The sequence below is a fragment of the Solanum tuberosum genome, unplaced genomic scaffold (assembly GCF_000226075.1).
Source record: "Solanum tuberosum cultivar DM 1-3 516 R44 unplaced genomic scaffold, SolTub_3.0 scf00010, whole genome shotgun sequence".
NCBI classification, from domain to species: Eukaryota; Viridiplantae; Streptophyta; class Magnoliopsida; order Solanales; family Solanaceae; genus Solanum; species Solanum tuberosum.
Genome location: NW_006238936.1, coordinates 3000152 through 3020419, shown reverse-complemented (window position 1 = coordinate 3020419; position 20268 = coordinate 3000152). Strand labels below are relative to the sequence as shown.

At 29.4% G+C, this 20268-nt stretch overlaps 2 protein-coding genes across 2 annotated transcripts; one reads left to right on the top strand and one right to left on the bottom strand.

The window, feature by feature from the left end:
• The first annotated feature begins 14623 nt into the window (after window positions 1–14623).
• Window positions 14624–17454, top strand: LOC102596696 (GDSL esterase/lipase At4g01130-like). Its single transcript, XM_006339605.2, has 5 exons — window positions 14624–15008; window positions 15965–16174; window positions 16263–16420; window positions 16767–17037; window positions 17115–17454. The coding sequence occupies exons 1-5, from the start codon at window positions 14786–14788 to the stop codon at window positions 17381–17383; spliced, it is 1131 nt and encodes a 376-aa protein (XP_006339667.1). The 5' UTR covers window positions 14624–14785; the 3' UTR covers window positions 17384–17454.
• Window positions 17455–18583: 1129 nt separating this feature from the next.
• Window positions 18584–19929, bottom strand: LOC102584551 (uncharacterized). Its single transcript, XM_006339736.2, has one exon. The coding sequence runs from the start codon at window positions 19732–19734 to the stop codon at window positions 18838–18840; it is 897 nt and encodes a 298-aa protein (XP_006339798.2). The 5' UTR covers window positions 19735–19929; the 3' UTR covers window positions 18584–18837.
• Window positions 19930–20268: the final 339 nt, after the last annotated feature.

Below are 20268 nucleotides of genomic sequence, written 5' to 3'. Positions count from 1 at the left end.
CAAGGCAACATTCCACGTCACGCAACACGTGTCCGTACTTTAAATAAAGCTTATATACATATTTTATATAGGGATAAGAATCTGAAAAATACCCAACTTTGATCGGATTTATTGTTTCAATACTAAACTTTCATGAGAACCTATTAGACTATTTAATACTGTACTTTTTACCCCCTAAACTATTTAATAGTGTATTTTAAAGGTATATATGTGCCCACGTGGACACATTACTATTTATAATTTTACATTATTTTTTATGTCCATGTGAGTAAATATATATGTTTAAAATACGGTATTAAATAGTCTAGGGAGGTAATAGGTCCTTATGAAAGTTTAGTATCGTTTAACCAAAGTTGAGATATTTTTCAGACCCTTGTCCCTTTTATATACTTACTATATATACTGTATACCTGGATCGTCTATATACGGGTTCTGTTATATCATACGTGGCCTCTCAACCCAAATTTGAAAAGGAAGCATGAGTTCAAACTCTCAAGTAGCGTACTAATATTTTTAGTTTATGAATTTTAAATTATAATTATTTTTATTTATTTATATCTATTGAAGAAATGGTTTAATACAAATATAAGATTTGAATCAGAACAATTCAATTTTATTGAATTCGTAGTTAAAGGGGTGGCTCCGTCATAGTTAAATTTGTAAATATATTTCATGCCGACATTTGAAATATATAACGTATTTAGTTGATCATAAAAAATTATGATAAAGTGATTTTATTAGTCACTTTCGACTCATATTTTAGAGAGAAAAATAGATGTGTGTTTTTAATTGTTCATTTACGTAGATTAGATCAAATATATTTTCTCATTAATTTATACACATTAATATTAATTAGAACAAGCGTAAGATTTTACGTTCAGTTGAGGTTAATATATAATTTATAGAATTGACATATTTTTATCTATGTAATATCTTTTTACTTACTTCTTTCTCTTTTTGCTTTTGGGTTTTTTATTATTATTTATTTGTATACCTCTGTCTGTGAAGAAATATGGTGCTTGAAAACACGCATATAATTAAGTTCATTTTAAGTTAATATTATACAAAATAAAAATAACTTTAAATATTTTTTCTGCGTTTTGTACAGTGTAGTATTTTATTAAGCTAATAACTTCTATTTCCCTCTAGTATCAAAAAAAGGAGCTCCTAAATGCTTTTTGAATAGATTCAAAAAAAATTTCAAACACTGAATAAAGGGAACCCTAGTTCGAATGAGACCACTCACTCATTAATGAATTCGTATTATTAACCAGCTTGTGATTTATATATATAGTACTTATTTGCCTTTTTATTTATTTAAAATAATTCTTTTAACATATTCATCACTCATATATAACTTGACTAATTTTTCCCTATATTTCTTTTTCGGTACGAGGATCTTTAATATAGCTAAAAAAAATGTCCAAAAAACAAATTGGGAAATAATAATAATGATAGTGAAATTAACAAAGACAAAACATGTATTCTCAATTAAGTCCAACTAATTTTTCCCTCTCATTATGTCATGGTTTTTGCTAAGTTTGTATTGGTTCAAATTGGTATCAAATGGATGGTTAAATTTATTCTGAGAATGTAGAAATGGAGTGACTAATATTTAGATACATTAACTCATAAAGATTTCTTGAATTAAATTAAATGTGGAATAAGCAATGAACAAATGTTCAACTCACCCAACTCTTATAGGGCTTGCACAATATAAACTGAATACAAACATTAAACATTGTATTGTATTGTATAGTTAGTTTAAATATAATGTTTGTTTTGAATGTAATTTAAATTTTATTACATTGTATTGTTTGAACTCATCGTTAGGTAGCGATGAAAAGACCCATTTTATGTAACAACTAATTTAGTGTGATTCTGTCATTATCTTAATATTTTCTTCTCATTTTGTCTTTATTTATTATTTAATAATGCTATTTCATCTTTTAATTTTATCCCATCTTTTCATAGTACGTAGCTCTACCATGCACTCTATTTTTGAGGTTTTTCCTTCAAATTATGGATGTGTGACATTACATAACGAAGGAGAACGATACAACCTATTCAAATTTTGTGTTCCTTAAAATAATACAATACAATATGATACATTATGAAACAATCCGTAACAACCCTCCAAACGGTGTTAAGGGTCGTTTGGTATATGTGAATGTGATAAATAAAATTATCCATGGATTGAGATATATATATAATTAGTTTCGTTCATATATGAGATAATTTATCATATTATAATAATATGAATGGAAAGACGAATAATCTCAAAAATTAATTAGTACCTAATCAGATGCAGAATTTAAATAAAATCAAATATGTTATCTCAAAATTATTATCCCTCATTCCTTGAACAAAACAATCCCTAATCAGTAGTCACATGTATTGAAACAAAAAGAGATATCAACATGGATTGTGACTCAATAATAAAACTATTTCACTCTTACTGAATATAGAGAAAATATTATTGAAACACCACTTCAAAATAAGTTTTAATATCTGTAATTCAAATTTAATCGGAATTCTAATATCCGAAGAAAAAAAAGTAGCAAAAAAGATATGGGAAGAGAAAGGAAGGATCGGTGGGAGAGAGGTGAGTGAGCTGGCGCATTGTTTATTGTGTATCATTATTAAATAAATTATTTCCACCGTAATGTATTTAGCTAATACGTGTCGAGTAGTCAGTCGATTCACGCGTCGCTGGCTTGGATTGGCCAACTAATACCACCAGTCATGTGGCTGACGTGCTCCTTTTTATCGCCAAATTAATTTAATGCCACATTTATCCAATTTTATAATTATGCAAAAGAACATTAACCACATTGGATACCTCATTTCAAGTCCGCTAAGTTAATAAATCTAATTGATACTCCATGTTCCTATTTACTCGTCCAAGACTTGATACATTTGTTAAGAAAATAATAATTGGCATAATAAAATTATTATTTTATTTCTATTAATTGATAAAATTACAAAATTAATTTACTCATTAAAGAAGTTCTATCTTTTTTAAAAACATTAATTTTTAAAATAAATTAAATACAAAATATTGTCTTTCTTGATTTATTAAAATAACAAGTAAAAATTAAAATTGAACCGGTAAAAATAAATGAGCGAGTGCTAGGTATTTTCCCTTATGTTCACTTTTTAACTATTCCAATTTTTAAAAGTGATTTATAAATGTAAAGTCAAAGTTGCCCTTTCTCCTCTCCTTTTTTCCACCTCTGTTATTATTGTCAAAATTGAAAGAAGACGACACAAAAGGGGAAAAAAAAAGGGAAATGATCTTTTGTGGCTATTTACAAGTTATAAATTAAACAGAAGAATAATTTTATATTATTTTATTGTTGTTATTTTCTATATTTAAAATGATTTTACAATACTTCTTTATTAGTATAACTGGATATACTTATTTTCTAGTTATTTCTCTTGTATTTGAGTTTAATGCACTGAGTTAGTATCTTTTAAAAAGAGTCTCTATTTTCACGAGATATGTCCAACGAAAATGTGTTTTTTATTTTTTTAGTTATTCTTTAATTTCAACATTTCACGACATATTTAAGATCGTACAATTAAAATATCCTTAATTTAAGATCGTGAAATTCTATTTTTTATCATATTTATTTTCTTAAACTCTGTGTCAAATCACTGAAAGAGTTACTATAATATAATTTGCAATCTCATGAATTTAATGATATATTGATTTTGTTATTCAGTCTAAGTCCTTTCCATACTATGTGAATAATGAAAGAGAGAAAATTTATAGTAGTATTATATATGGCAAATTGCATAAGTTAGTTGGGTTAATTAGTGAACAATTGTTGAGGCTTAATAATGGAATATATTATAGTTAGTTGAAAACATAAAATGTACGTCTGAATTTTCTATGCGACGGCCAGAAAATGACAAACTACTTTATAACATCTTTTTGCTCCTTTAGAGTAATGGTGTGGTAAGATACTCCAACTCATTGCAGCATAAATGAAATTGTATTTGAACCTTTTGTCAAATTTTCAGTCGTGACAATAATAAAAACAATCCAAATACACCAACAAAATTCGTGACATGTATTATTTCGTATCGCACAATCTTTTTATCGTAAATATAAATTTAGTTAAGTCTTCAACATACACAATATTTGATAGTAAATAATTCTTGTAAGAATTAAGAAGTGACGTCCACCCTCTATGCTCTAGATAGTGTTGTGTGTATGGTATAATCGGTGATGAAAAAGAGTAATCTTTTATGGAATTCGTTACCACCAAAGTCTAATTCGTCTTTCATGACATGATGATATGTAGATGAAAATTCCTATCACACTATTGAATTCACTAGTTTTTGAAAGATCAATTTTTAAAAATAAAAATAAATTAGGTCATGTAATTGATGCCGAAGAGAGGAAGTTTTTTTTTTTTTTTTGTTTCCCACCCGGTGTCCGGAGCCCACATTGGAGCTCCGACTAAATCTGAATCGTGCACAACAGGACCCATTTAGGGGTGGTGCTCCAACAAAATTTTCTTCAACTCGAACTCGAGACCTCTGGTTGAGGGTGAATAAATTTAAAATTTAAAAACTGTTCATGAGTATTAGGATTCTGATAACCTTAATAATTATGTGTCGAGCTTAAATTACAATAACAATTGTGAGTTATTTTCTTTCATTTTATTTATATATTATAGCGTGTATTTGAATGAATACGAAACTTATAAAAAGATAACTAAAAATGCCAACTAAAATAGAACAATCTAAACATTAATAGTAAAACTCTTTTTTTCTCCATAAAAGTGAAACATATAATAGTGTGTAGATATAATGTTTTGGCCCACCAGCGCACTTAATAAGAACAAATCCTGACCGTTGATTATGGGATTCTGAATTATGAACATATATAATAAAATATAGATTTCCTAGTCATCTCAAAAAGGTGACCCACGCGTTAGCCTAGGGCTACTTTCAAAATTCAATCAAAATGTGGGCTCCATTTTGATTTGCGTAACTCCCCACCTTTCTTTTTCTCGACCTATTATTCTTCTTTACCAAACTCAACGTGAATGACGTGAGCTATAAAGCATAATACTTTTAAGGATAAATTATTATGTATTTGATTTTATGTATATGTATTAGATAGTTTTAAATTTATTTATCTCATTTTTTATATTTTAATGATGAGGTATTTTATTCCACATACATGATGTAATAATTCATTTCAAAATAATTTATATCGAATAATTAATTTTGAAATAATGTATTAACTTTTTAAGTGTTATGATGTTGTAATTTTATTGTTATTTAATTAAAAGAAAATTTATATACTTACTACAAAGAAACTACTAAAGATCTACGTCTTTTTTCAAAATATTTATTAAATATAAGTTAGTAAATATACATTTTACTCTTTAGAAATGAGAAATTTTCTTAAAGATATATCCAAGCTATAAACACGCATATTTTGAAACGAAGAAAGTATTTACCCCATCCCAAGCACATTTCTTATTTTAGATTTTGAAATTAGATTACACTAAATAATTCAATGATTGAAATTAAAATTTATAAATATAAAAAATTATACGAAAAATATTATAAATTACAAATTTTATTGTACAATAAAATTGATGAAAATTCATATAATTTAATTTTTGGAAAAATTAATATAGATGACGAATATCTGAATATCGAACAAATATTTATATCACGTTGAGGATTGATGAGATCAGACGGCATAGCAAATTGCCAAGGTGGACTGCGAAGCATGTTAACACGTACTCGCAAAATGGGCCCAAATTTTCAAACTTTTAATTTATTTTGGTCCACCGAAATGACGTGTACCACCCACAACCTGTAGTGACATAAGTGGACCCCACCTCTTTTGCCCTTTCGCATAGGCCAACTCACCATCACCACCTTCTAGATACAACTTGTTGCTGGCCCACGTGTCACCTCTATAATTCCACGTGTTCGTGTAAACGTGTTTCTACACTATTGGCTAATCCATACGACTTTTAGGCTCGTTTGATAGGAGAGATATGAAACAAGTTATCTCGACATTAATTTATTTTATTTTGATTGTAAAACACCATGAGATAACTTTATCGTATGATTAATTATTGTGAGAATGTAATGATATTTTTGATTCACGTTAAAAATGGAATAATAATTCAGAATAACTAATCTCATATTAATGTTACCAAACTAGGAGTGGGCATGGTACGTATTTGAATGTTTTGATATCGTAAATGGGGTATAAATGTGGGGTTTTAGGGGGGTATTTTTGTTATTTTACCTATTTTATCCCTCAGGATAACTTATATCAGGACTAATTGTTAATCCATCCTTTGCAGCCAAACAACAGATTAAAAAGCCACTAAAAATTATCTCTGGATTAAATCCTCTTTTCCATCACACCCAAACAACCCCTTAGTTTATACGTATACTTGGTTGTATATTTGTTAGTATTTTAATAATATGTATATAGTATTATTTATGTAATTATATATTTCGGTATGGTATTCGGTATATCATTTCCAAATACCAAATAACGTATCGAATACAAAAATAATAATTAAAATGTATACTATATACCATATTAAATACTATAATACCAAAACCACGATATTATAAATTTTGATAATGTACGGTAATTTGGCATATACATACCATTCCCACCCCTATGCCAAACCAAACAAGCCCTTAGTAAATATTAATGATCTTATATGACAGGTGGCTTTGGTTGTATGTGACGTCACACTTGATATCTTCTTCTTCTTCTCTTTCGGCCGCTAATTTGAGGAATTAAATTAAAGACTGGAAATTTTAAAGGGTTAATTTCTTTTAATTAAATAAAGAAAATGATCTTGACGATTTAATTTCAGAAAGTTTTTGCCGAAAAATAATTTAGGAATATAGGAGGAGAAAAAGCATATTCTTTTTCAGCTAATCCGTGCAAGACCTAGAAATATACCGGAGAAACTAATCTTAAAACTTATTAGACATAAATTTATATCATATATACTAATTTTATCTATATTTTTAAATAATTATATATCTTATCATTAATTAAGAATTTTTTATTATATATTGAAGAAGATACACCTAGATGGCTAGATATTTATATTTTTACTACCCGATACTACACTAAAATAGAGAGAGACAAGCGAAATGGTACGAGAGCGACAAGCTAGATAGTCATGTATTTGAGATATTTTTTCACATACGAGAGTGACAAGGGAGATTTGTTTTGTATCTAAGATATATACGAATCCGCTTAGATATAATATATGTAGAATAAATTATACCTAACTTTAACCTCTTATGCCTTGTGATATATGTATCTGGGCATACCAAAATTTAATAAGATTCGTAATATTTCAAACTAAAGTATATGTTAATAATTAACTCCTAAACTAGTTAAATTTCGGTAAGTTTTCTTTTTTCATGACTAGTTATATATAAGATGACTATTATTCACAAATGATGGTGGAGTCATATCTATTTTTATTTTATTACTTAATATATTTTTTCAAAAAAGAAAACAAAGAATTGACTAAGAAGAATCTGACGTGTGACACCTTTGACGTTAACCGACAGTGTGACGTGTCAAGCAGGCACGTGGTTTTACCAATGGGTCCACTGACGTGGTCCATACAATTTGAGATCTGATCTTTGGATATTTATATTTTAGTCATTACTTGAAAATTAAAACTACATTTTCCACATATGTTATCTCTCCCCTCAACTATTTTAAAACCTCAAAAACTCTATTTACAACTTACAACCATATTTTTCAACTAATATTGGATTATTTTTTTCAAAAACTCTCAAAAAAACTATGGTAAGAAATTAAGTGGCCTCCATTTTCAAATATTATAACCATTGATCTAATTTTGAATAAATGGCTAACTTCTACATACAAGTCCACATAAGTGGCTTCTTATGCAAACAATCCCTCCTCAACCTCAACGAGTTTCGTTAGAAATTAAAGTCACGTTCGAACATAAGTTATAGGATATTATGAAACAAAATAAACATAAATTTATATTGCATGAAAAAAATATTTATTATGAAGGGCATAAATTTAAAACTATTATGAAGGGCATAAATTTAAAACAACACAAAATAGGGATAAAAGTGCAAATGATCGCAACTCAGATGGGGTACCTGGTCCATGGATATACTAGTAGACCCTTCATGCCATGTTAATTAGTACTTGACTTAAGTCATCAGTGGCCCCTTAAAGTTATTCGCATAATTCACTTAGACATTTCAACTAAGACTAGTACCTATTAAACACTTTTACCAATTTAAAATTTGTTCCTATTAGACATTTTTTGATAATTAGCAAAATATAGGAAGAGTGTGTGATACACTTGCGGTGACGTGGCAAAACGGCTAATTAGAAAATAACATGTGGCACTGGGCCCGAAAATTATAAAAAAAATATTTTTTGTTTAAAATTATTTCAAACACCTTTTATATCTATTTTTTTAAAAAAGAAAAAGAAAAAAATGAAAATGTCAACCTATTCTACCCAACCCAACCCCCTTTCATCTTCATCTTCTTCCCAAAACACATTCTTTCTCAAATCACAAAACCTAATTCTTTTCAAATAACCGGAAGATTAAGTTTTAAAAAATATGTATATACATTTTCATACTAAGAGTGAAGAAGAAAGAAAATTTTGTCGGCGGTTATTCATTTCTACATCGATGACAAAAATGAAATTGATAGCTCAAAAATTAATTCTTTCAATTTTTTGAATATCATTTTTGATAAATTTAATGGGTTTATATATGAATTTGAGTAAAAACTTTGTTCGAAAATTTTAATAAACAAATATTGGCTAACTTTTTTTCTACGTAAAAATCATTTATCTTCTTTCTTCTTCTTCTTCTTCATATTTGTTCCTTATTTTTATGAGATTTGAAATAAATCATACGAAAGAACTTTCTTTCAAATCTAAATCTTCATAGTTGATTTTCATTTATCTTCATATTTGAAAGAAATAATATTCTTTTTTTATATAAAAAAGAAAGAATAACAATGTTGGAGCTAAAATGAAGAATGTTTTGCAAACTAATGAAGAAGATGATAGGTAGGGAGTGGGGTCCTTTTCTTTTTTGAAAAAAGTGTAAATGAAGGAAGAAACATGTTTTTAAGTTAATTATAATGTCTAGTGTCAATAAAAGAAGAAAAAATGTAAAACAAATTCAAAAAGACACTATTTTGAATCTTTTCACGTGCTTCAGGGAAGTGCAAAATACATTTTTTGCCATATCAGCGTTTTGTGTGTTAATAGGTACATGTTTTGAACAATTTAAGTGTTCAATAGGTACAAGTCTTAGTTGAGGTGTCTAAGTGAATTATGCGGACAACTTTAAGGGGCGATCGATGACTTAAGCCTTAGTATTTATTCCATCCATTGTTAGTTATCATGTTGCATTTTTCGAAAGTCAATTTGACAATTTTTTCAAAGTTAAATTAGACAATATTAGTTAGTTATTTTAAATTAAAAAAACTAGATATTAAAAACTATGTGAAAAGTACTATAAATTGCAAATATTTGCATATCAATATTATGAAAAAATATATCGTAAAATGTTTGTCAAAGTTCTTATTGTTTGACTCTAAAATGGGGATTATTACAACTAAAAGTGGACGAAGGAAGTACTAATTAGAATAGTTTAGGAGTGGGAATGTATTATTGTGTTTTGTGTCAAATCAATAAATGCATATGTGTTTTTGTAATGATTTTTTTCTAAAATTAATATGCATTCTCAGAAAAATAATATTTTGTACTCCCTGGTTTGGTGATCAGAATTGACATGTACTTTTGGATCTTGGTGTTGGAGATAGGATGTACTTAGGCCACTTACTGCTGGGCCCCAAGCCCATATGGTATCATAATGGGCTCATTAAGCCCAAAATTAAATTTGTTGCTTTATTCTCCTAGCCCAGACTGTCAAAAAAACAAACAAACTATTTTCTTTTAAGTGAAAATTTCTAATATGACATATATTATACTAATATTTTCGAGTTATAGCAGTAGATTTAGACTTTCAAGTTATAACATTAAAAATTTCAGGTTGTAACAGATAATTAAAAAAAAGTTGTTTTTAATAATTAAAAACATTTTGATTTGAAAAGAATAAAAAGATAAAAAAAATTAAAATAAAACGTTTCTAAAAGGAAAAAATGAAAAAAACGGAAATAGGGATGGCAATTAAATTTGAATTAATTTAAGATAATTATTAATTAGCATGATTTAAGGAATTTCAAACTAATTAAGAATATTCAGTTTCCTTAATTCACTCCAATTTGTTAAAATTAATTTAAAAATCTGATTTTATCCATTTTTCTTTCACGTTTCTCTCTCTTCAATTTTCTTCCAGAAATTGTCACTGGTGACAAATTGAATTTTTTTTGTTTGTTTGAAAAAACCTGTTTTTTTTGTGATGGACAACTACATATCAATATTAATTAAACATGGCGGAAGATGGGTTGCTTCAGGTGAGTATTTTTAATTGTTTACTATTTTTATTTGGATTTCAGTGAAATAAAAAACAAAATGAAACTGTAAATCATCACTATATTGAATGTGATATGTTTTTTTGTATATACAATACGTTTTGTTCATAATACTTATTAGTTGTTGTGAAATTGTAATATTAGTGATTTTCTTGGTAAGTTTATGTTTTTTTGGTAGTGGTTTAGTGTCACCATATTATTGATTACTGGTTTTTTTCTTGGTAAGTTTCTGTAATATTATTGATTACTGGTTTTTTTCTTGGTAAGTTTCTGTAATATTATTGATTACTGGTTTTTTTCTTGGTAAGTTTCTGTAATATTATTGATTACTGGTTTTTTTCTTGGTAAGTTTCTGTAATATTATTGATTACTGGTTTTTTTCTTGGTAAGTTTCTGTAATATTATTGATTACTGGTTTTTTTCTTGGTAAGTTTCTGTAATATTATTGATTACTAGTTTTTTTCGTGAAAAAATAAATTAAAATTTATAGTTTTGAATGAATTTGTTAGTGTAATGAATTTGGTACGAAAGTGTTTACTATTTACTTAATAAATTACAATTAATTGTTAAAATTAGTATTATGTTTGTATTATATTGACATGATTCTGCTGTGAAAAAAATTACGACTTATGGGATGAAATAGTAATAATGTTAGCATGATATATGTATGAAAAGTGTGCCAAAAAATGTATGAAATGTGTATACTCTATTCTATAATGTTTTATGGTATGATTTCTGGATTGAATGGATTTTTTTTGGCATTATTATGGAATGTAATTTGATAATAATAATGTAATGAATTTGGTATACTGTTTAATTAAGAAATTACAATAAATATTTATAAGTTGGAGTTGGAATTATTTTGGTACTCTATTGGCATGATATTGGTATGAATAATTGATGACAATTGAGTAAATATCTGTACGAAATGTGTGAATAAGAATTGTATAAAGTTTGTATACAAATATAACACATGTATTTATTTTTTTTTGTATTGAAGATGCATATGCGATCCCCGTTGAACCTCTCCCATGCGAGAGTATGCGGGATATACCAAGTTATGTTTCTGAGCCTAAGTTGTTGTTGTCTGGTTCAAAAAGAACTGTAGGATGACCGCAACTTGAACGCTGGAAGGGATTTGCTAATATGAAATTCAAAAGGTCTAAAGTTACTTGCAGTACATGTCGTCGAGAGGGCCACAACAAGAAGACATGTTAAAATTACCCTACGCCAAAAAAAATCATAATTTATAAATTGTGACAAAATCATGTATTTTGTTTTATTTTGTCTTTTAAACTCACGTTTTGCTTTGATTGTGACAGTGTATTCATTGTTTTTCAAAATATATATTGAGTAATGTAATTGATATTCATTTGGTATGCAATATTTCATGTAATCTAAATTGGTGTTCATTTGATTTTGAATTAATATCCAAACTAAAACTATTTAATATTGAATCCAATTGGTATGCAATTTGTATATAACTGGTATCCTGAAATTATAAGAGACAAGTTGTAATTCATCTTTGGATGACAGTGTATACAAATTGAATACCAATTAAATGACACTCGTATTTCATGTAATCTAAATTGGTGTTCATTTGATTTTGAATTAATATCCAAACTAAAACTATTTAATATTGAATCCAATTGGTATGCAATTTGTATATAACTGGTATCCTGAAATTATAAGAGACAAGTTGTAATTCATCTTTGGATGACAGTGTATACAAATTGAATACCAATTAAATGACACTCGTATTTCATGTAATCTAAATTGGTGTTCATTTGATTTTGAATTAATATCCAAACTAAAACTATTTAATATTGAATCCAATTGGTATGCAATTTGTATATAACTGGTATCCTGAAATTATAAGAGACAAGTTGTAATTCATCTTTGGATGACAGTGTATACAAATTGAATACCAATTAAATGACACTCGTATTTCATGTAATCTAAATTGGTGTTCATTTGGTTTCGAATTAATATAAAAAATAAAACTATTTAATGTTGTATCCAATTGGTATGCAGTTTGTATAGAACTAGTATCCTGAAATTATAAGAGAAAATCTGTAATTCATATGTTAACAAATCTAGTTAAGTTTAAAATGTATATGAATTATTTGGTACTATGTTTATGAGGTTTTTAAAAAAAAACTAAAGTCCAATAAAAATCTGGCTAATAATGATATCCAAATTGTATACAGTTGGTATCCAACTTGAGAACTTTTGACAAATTTAAAATAAAAATGAATGTAGTTGGTATCTAACTAGAAGAAAACAGTGCATATTATATATCATCCAAAACTTAAAACTGTAGCAAAAATAAATATATATCGTCCAAAAATTAAAAAACAATAATAATAAGTCTAAAGTTGCAATCAACTATCTCAAATTTGATTTCTGTGGTCTTGGTGTAGGATAATTGTTGATATCCGGAGCATGTTCTTTTGTTATGCGGGGTCCACCAAATTTGCTAGCAACAGTTCCAGTTACTTCACTCTCACTAATTGGCCATATCGTTCTTGGTTTTTTTGTACTGCCATATGATTGTGGTGTACCTTTGACGATGATACCTTGCATCTATATTAATGGAACCCATATAGCTGAAATAAAATTGAAAGAAAAATAATTTTGTGAGATAAAGTGAATTAATTTTTCTGATGAAATTACTAAAAGATAGAAATACATACTTTGAAGTTGGCTCTTGTTGAGGCACATTCTCCAGATGCTTGACTTCAAGTGGGTCGAATTGAGACTTGTCAACATATGCAGGGAGAAACAGTTTCTATGGAAGATTATTGAAGAGGTGAATTCTGCCGTTTCTTTGATTGTAGAATGAAATTTTTCTGATTTAAGAGGTGTAGAAACGGTTTATATGGAAGATGATTGAAGAGGTGAAAGAGGAATTGGTATTTTTTGAACATGGGGTGGTGGGGTGCTGACTAGAACAAGTGTGGTAACAGGAGGAGTGTAAGTTTGACATGTAACGTTAAAAAAGGAACAAGAATCAAGGTAAAATCCCTAAAAAATGTGTAAGAGATAATTATGGTAGATTCTTTAGTTATATTATTTAATAATAAATATAAAATTATAAAAGACTAATTATTTAATAAAGTAAAATTAAATTAATTTATAAATAAAAGGTGATAATGTTATAACCCGTAATTAAACTGTTATAAGCAAGAATATTTTAAAAGTAGATTTAAAACCTGTAATATTGTCACTTAAATATATATGTGGCGTGATTTTTCCTTCTTTTAATTATTTCTATGTTTATATGTATTAGAAAAATATTGAATAACATATCGAAAAGGAAGAGACATTTTTTTTGCTTCACTATGAGGTTAATAAACATTATCTATGAGGTTAGTGGTGGGTGATACCTCATAGAATGCAGAAAATGTGCATTTAATTCAAACCTTTTAACTTTGGAGACTCTAATACTGATACCGGTCATTATTGATTTTCAAGGTGATGTATGATTTCTCACTCTTTATTTGAATTTTATTGTTGAGAGGAATTTAGGATTTTAAATTTATGATTTCAAAGATATTATCTTTGAATATATTTAGTAGATGTTTTAACATTTATATAGTTTGAGCAAAAATTACTAGAGTCAGATGAACAAGTACTTTATCTTGTATATCCGTCCATGCTAGAGAGGGGAGAGTGTTTTCGAGATTTTCAGTGTGTAAAAATTTAAGCTTTATGCCTTGCAACAACAATTTTCAATCCTACGGAGCAACGATAAGAGGACCCTCTTCTCAATTCTTTATGTGCTAGAAGATGCGCTTACAACACAAAAATTCTCCTCTTCCTATTCAATGAGGAACAAATGAACTTTGTTTAAATTTCATTTCTCTCTGTTTCCTAATTCACTCACCTTTTAACTAAAAAAGAATATACATCGTTAGTGTAAATAAATTTTACATTATTTTGTCTTTTTAGATGACATGATGGTGTAAAAATTTGCTAAAACATGTATAAAACTTTTTCAGTTCATTTATCCAAGATTTCTTGATTAAGAAATATACATTCTGAAATTTGTATATAGGTCCCATTTGATACGAATAAATTGAGAAAAAGTAATGGAAGAAATATCCAATTGGAAAGCGTTACTAACAACGTTTGTTTTGACTTGCGTCACCAATTGATGTCTACATGCACCACTCTCTGTCTACAAATAACAAAAAATGTTTTCATTCATTCTATCCCATTACCACTCCAATAATATCCAAAAACAACAATGACTACTTTGAGAGCAATAACATTGTTGTTGTTGTTTATGGTGGCTGCAACAGAGTGCAAACAATGTGCATTTAAGGCTATCTTTAACTTTGGTGATTCAAATACTGATACTGGTGGTTTTTGGGCAGCTTTCCCAGCTCAAGCCCCTCCTCATGGAATGACTTACTTCAACAAACCTGTTGGAAGGGCAACTGATGGCAGAGTTGTCGTCGATTTTCTAGGTGAAATATCACTAATATCTCACTTCTTTTATTTGTCTATGATAAGCATTGAACATTGTCAAGTTAAAAGCCATAGAAAATGGTTAATTGTCTTATATGTTAAACGTTACGTTACAGAAAGAGAGTTATGGTTTGTTTGTCTTAGATGTTAAATGTTATCTGAATTCTGAAGAAGGCATGTGAATGCAGAGGCGGATTCAAGATTTAAACTTTATAAGTTCAACATTAATTTTAAGGTTCTTACCTACTAGAACTGAACTCATATTTACTACTTGTTGCAACTTCAGTGAACATATATGATCCGTGTTGAAAGTATTGAGTTCATCTACTGATATATTTAGCTATAAATCTGACCCTAAGGAGTTAGAAAGAAGATAAATATCTTAGTGAAAATTGTGACCATTTCTCTGTTAGTGTTCTCATTTTTCTGCAGCAAATTTCGCTCATCAAGTTCATGCATCTGTGAACTTTTGCAGTGAGGATAGAATTATCATTGGAAGAAAACGAAATAGCCTTAGCTGGAAAAAGTAGTAAAATTTGTCCATGTCTATGTATGTTCTTTGTTTGTCCTTTTAGGTTTTGTCCTACATCCTTATCCTAACTATTGCACCTGTGACCTCTTCATGTGGCTTAATTTTATCCTACATTATTTGCCTTTTTCAGTGTTCAACAAGTATTGGAGGTATAATTAAGTAAATAAATGTCTATTCGAGTTGGATGTGGGGTAAAACTTATACACGGCTATTAGGGCGTGTTGAAGATATAATTGAATGAATAAAAGTGTACTCCCTCATACAACTTAAACGTTTAGATTGAGATGGTCACATAGTTAAACTAGATTTTTCACACAATTATGTATGTATAGGAAAATATTTGTCCTTTTTCTTCGTCTTGTTTCAATTGTTGTTTAAACCTGTGACAGTTTTTTGATAGTTTTATTATTCCTGGTTGTGCAGCTCAAGCATTAGATTTGCCATTTTTGAGTCCATATCTGCAATCAATTGGATCTGATTACAAACATGGTGCTAATTTCGCAACATTAGCATCCACAGTTCGCTTGCCACAAACTTCCTTATTTGTTACTGGTGTTAGCCCTTTTTCTCTTGAGATTCAGCTTAGACAGATGAAAGAATTTAAGGTTAAAGTCGATGAACTTCCCCGTAAAGGTAATATTATTAACGTTCTATTCTATAAAAAAATCGATGAGTGTTACGTTGTTTTGTTAACCATAACCAAATATGTCTGAATTTTCAGGGAAAAGTAATCTGCCTTTCCCAAACATATTTGGAAAATCACTATATACATTCTACATTGGCCAAAATGACTTCACTGGAAATTTGGCAAGACTAGGAATAAGTGGAGTGAAAGAGTTTCTACCTCAAGTTGTTTCCCAAATTGCCAGCACCATCAAGGTAACAAACATCTTTTTACTTCAATGTCCTAGCATTCGATGAATACTTTATTATGTTTTCAACGTTTTTTTACGTGTGGGCTTGGTTCTTTGTTTTTTTGGGTAATTCTTTTGATAGATGACTGAAAGTGGGATTTGATCTCAGGATTTCTGCTATTCATCATGACTATATAATATCTAAAACAGCAGTACCTTCCGTCTCCAATTTTAAGGAAGACTTTAACTCGTTTTAAACGGAGAGATCACAGGGCATTCAAGATAGTTGTTGAGGAAGCATCTGATTATTGTTCGTTCTCATACTAACTGAACGCCTATTTGATGCTAGCTTGTTCTGTTATATTTTCCAGGAGATATATGCATTAGGTGGGAGAACATTTTGGGTGCTAAATCTAGCACCAATTGGATGTTACCCTGCATTTCTGGTGCAACTGCCTCATAACACTTCTGATATAGACCAGTTTGGTTGCCTAATATCATACAATAATGCAGTGGTGGATTATAACAATATGCTTAAAGCAGCATTAGCAAAAACCAGAAAGGATCTTGCTGATGCAAATGTTGTATATGTCGACACTCATACTGTGCTCTTGGAGTTATTTCAACACCCCACTTCTCATGGTACTACTTGTTTTCGTTTTCTTTCAAGATACTCAACAGTAAAGATTCAAATGTTGAAAGTTTGTTTGTTTTTGCAGGGCTAAGATATGGAACCAAAACATGTTGTGGATATGGAGGTGGTTTATACAATTATAACCAGCAAGTGTTCTGTGGAAATACGAAACAAGTAAATGGGAAAACGGTAACAGCAAATGCCTGTAAGGATCCACAAAATTATGTAAGCTGGGATGGAATTCATGCCACTGATGCAGCAAACAAGCTCACAGCAGATGCCATTCTCAATGGTTCTTATTTTGATCCTCCTTTTCCACTTCACAAGTACTGTGATATCCAGCCTATAGGTTGACAATGTTGTTTAATTTCTTGTGTTCAGTAATAATAATGAACCACCACTTATGAGTACTCATTACTCGTCAAGTTAACAGACTTATCTGCACTCATTGTTTACACCAAACCATGTTATGTTTGCCATATGCAAACAAATGACATTCGTTTATTAGTTTGGTGAAAAGACGACAAACAGTTTTTCCAGTAAATGATATGGCTCATCTTTAAAATGTGACAGATATTGATGGAAACTTTTAAAACAAGGACTTGATAATTGAGTTGCATCATCCCATAACAACAAACTTCATCTATGAGTTGTGATCCATATCCTAATCTAATTTTCTTATAAAAAAATACAATCCATCTATGTCTCAATGAGTTGAATTTAATCATTAGGTATGGATTTAGTTTGTGAATATATAAAAGTACTTATCCTTCTCAAATTGTGATTAAACTAATGCACACCAGCAAAAGATACTCCTGATTGCATCAGAAACACCATTTTCCAAATGGCTTAAATGGTTACAGCCTTAGGGCTCATTGGGTATAAGGTATAACTAATCCCGGGAATAATTTTGGATGAGATTAGTTATCCCGGGATTGTAGTGTTAAACAATCCTGAGATGACTAATCGGGGGACGGAATAACTTGTTCCCCAACCAAACGAGCCCTTTAAGAATTTTGTTGACAGGGGTTTAATCAAGTGCAATAACTATTAAAGAAAATTCTTAGCTTACAGACCAATCTTTAGAAAAAATGCAGACAGCTCAACAGAAGATTATTCTAAGATTTCAGATTGGCCCATACATTATGTCAAAACATTATAAAATTTTGGTTTTACAAATTAAAGTTTTAGTTAATTGTGCCTTCTTCCTGTCAAGAATAAAGTCAGTATTTTAAAAATAAAATAAAATAGAAACAAACAAGTATGTGAACAGTTAGTGTTAAACATTGAATGTTTCTTTCACTTTAAAACAGTCAACTTAATAGTTTAATAGCATAGCATTATTTAAAACATTATCAGCTAATGATCTCACTTTAGAACATTCTAATCATTTTGGAGTTTCTTAATTGTACTAAATAATTATCTTCAACCAACCATAAAGTTTATTTGATGACAGTTTGTACACTCAAAAGGAATCTCACCTTTTATGCATAAGAGAGAGCCTATTGCCTTTATATTTTATTCATTTATTTGAAGGGTGTTTTTTTTGGAAACCAAGGATAACCCGCACTCGGTAAACCCCTCACCGTGTAATATGCAAACTGCAAATCACACCGGGGAAGTAAACCGCACTAGGCACATCTATGTGGCACCAATCACTTTGAAGGGTGTTTTGTTTTTTGAATCATGCAAAAACTTTAAGAAAGTACATTGATTTCCTAAACATGAATGTATGTATATACACCCAAAAAATGGAAAGAAGACAAGAATTGAAAAGAACAAATTATAAAGTTGAAAAGAAAATAGAATCAAGGAACATAACTATTTTCAAGAACTGGTTGAGTTCTGATACCTGAAGCAGAAGGCATTCTGCTATTCCCAACCCAAACATCATCCAAAGCCTCACTTTTTCCAGATTGTCTCTCCATATTACCTCTCTTTTTTAGCCTAACACATTTGTATATCAAAATTCCCATCACAATCAACAATATTAATCCAACAATTCCTACTCCAAATCCTATTACCCACCATTTCCATTTCCCCTTTTTCTCCTCCTCTGGCTTCAATGAAGGAACCACTATCGCGAAATGCCCTTGTCCTCGCGATATACATGTGTTGTTCATTGTAACATTACTGAACTCTATGGTTCCATTTTTGACAAATCTAACACATTTCATATTCTTGTTGTAGTCGTTGTTTGGAGGGAAATGAATCAAAATGTGATTTTCCATGGTATTGAGCTCAACCATTCCATAATTTTCTCTGCTTCTTCTTGCATCATATGCTAAAAAGCCTATAACAGGTGTTACAAATGTGTAATTTGTAACATCATAGTATTTGGACGACAAATTCCCAAGATTTTCATAAATTATATCAAATCTCTTAACAAAAGGCCATGGTAATACTCTGTGTGGGATTTTAAAGAAGCTAAAATTAGCCCCTCTTCTCCAAAAACTTGAACTTCTAAGACGAACAATTGAAGTTTCCATGCCTGAAAAATTTGTAGGAAGGGGAATATCATACAATTTACCCGTATATCGTTTCGACATATTCTTGATTGAATATTCATGAATATATGAATCCAATGAGTCTCGATCCAACGTAGAACTCGATCCTCGTGACGATAACAATAACAACAACAATAATAATAACAACCAAGACATCAGTGGGATGACGTTACATATATTGTTATTATTAGACCCCATCAACAATCCTCATTTCTTCCAAAAACATTAAAATCTTGATCAATGTGACATAAATTAATGCAAGAAAGAGGCATGGAAGATCATAACTAATTAAACAATAAATGAACCCTCTTAAAAAAGGGGTTTTAGGGATATTAATCAAGAACTGAGATTGCTAATCTCCAACATTTGGAGGAGTATGAGAGGGGATGGACTCTTAACAAACAAGATTATTTAGGTATAATGAAAAAATTGGGATCTTTTATAAATGTGGTTCTAATTCTAATATTCTTAGGGGCCCAACCTTAATCTGTCACCTTAATAAAAAGTACAAAAAAAAGAGGGTCCCCTTAAGAATTGTTCTATGTTGTTACTTGTTACTCAATTTTTCTATTTAATAAAGTTTGTGTCAATTGGATTAGTTGGAAATAAGATATGTAATTTTATTCTTATAATTCATTACTACTTTATAAATTGTGCCAACTGGACTTTTGTTGGGATCACAATCAATCTTCCAAGAAGGACAAATCTATATAAATATAAGATTTGTATAAA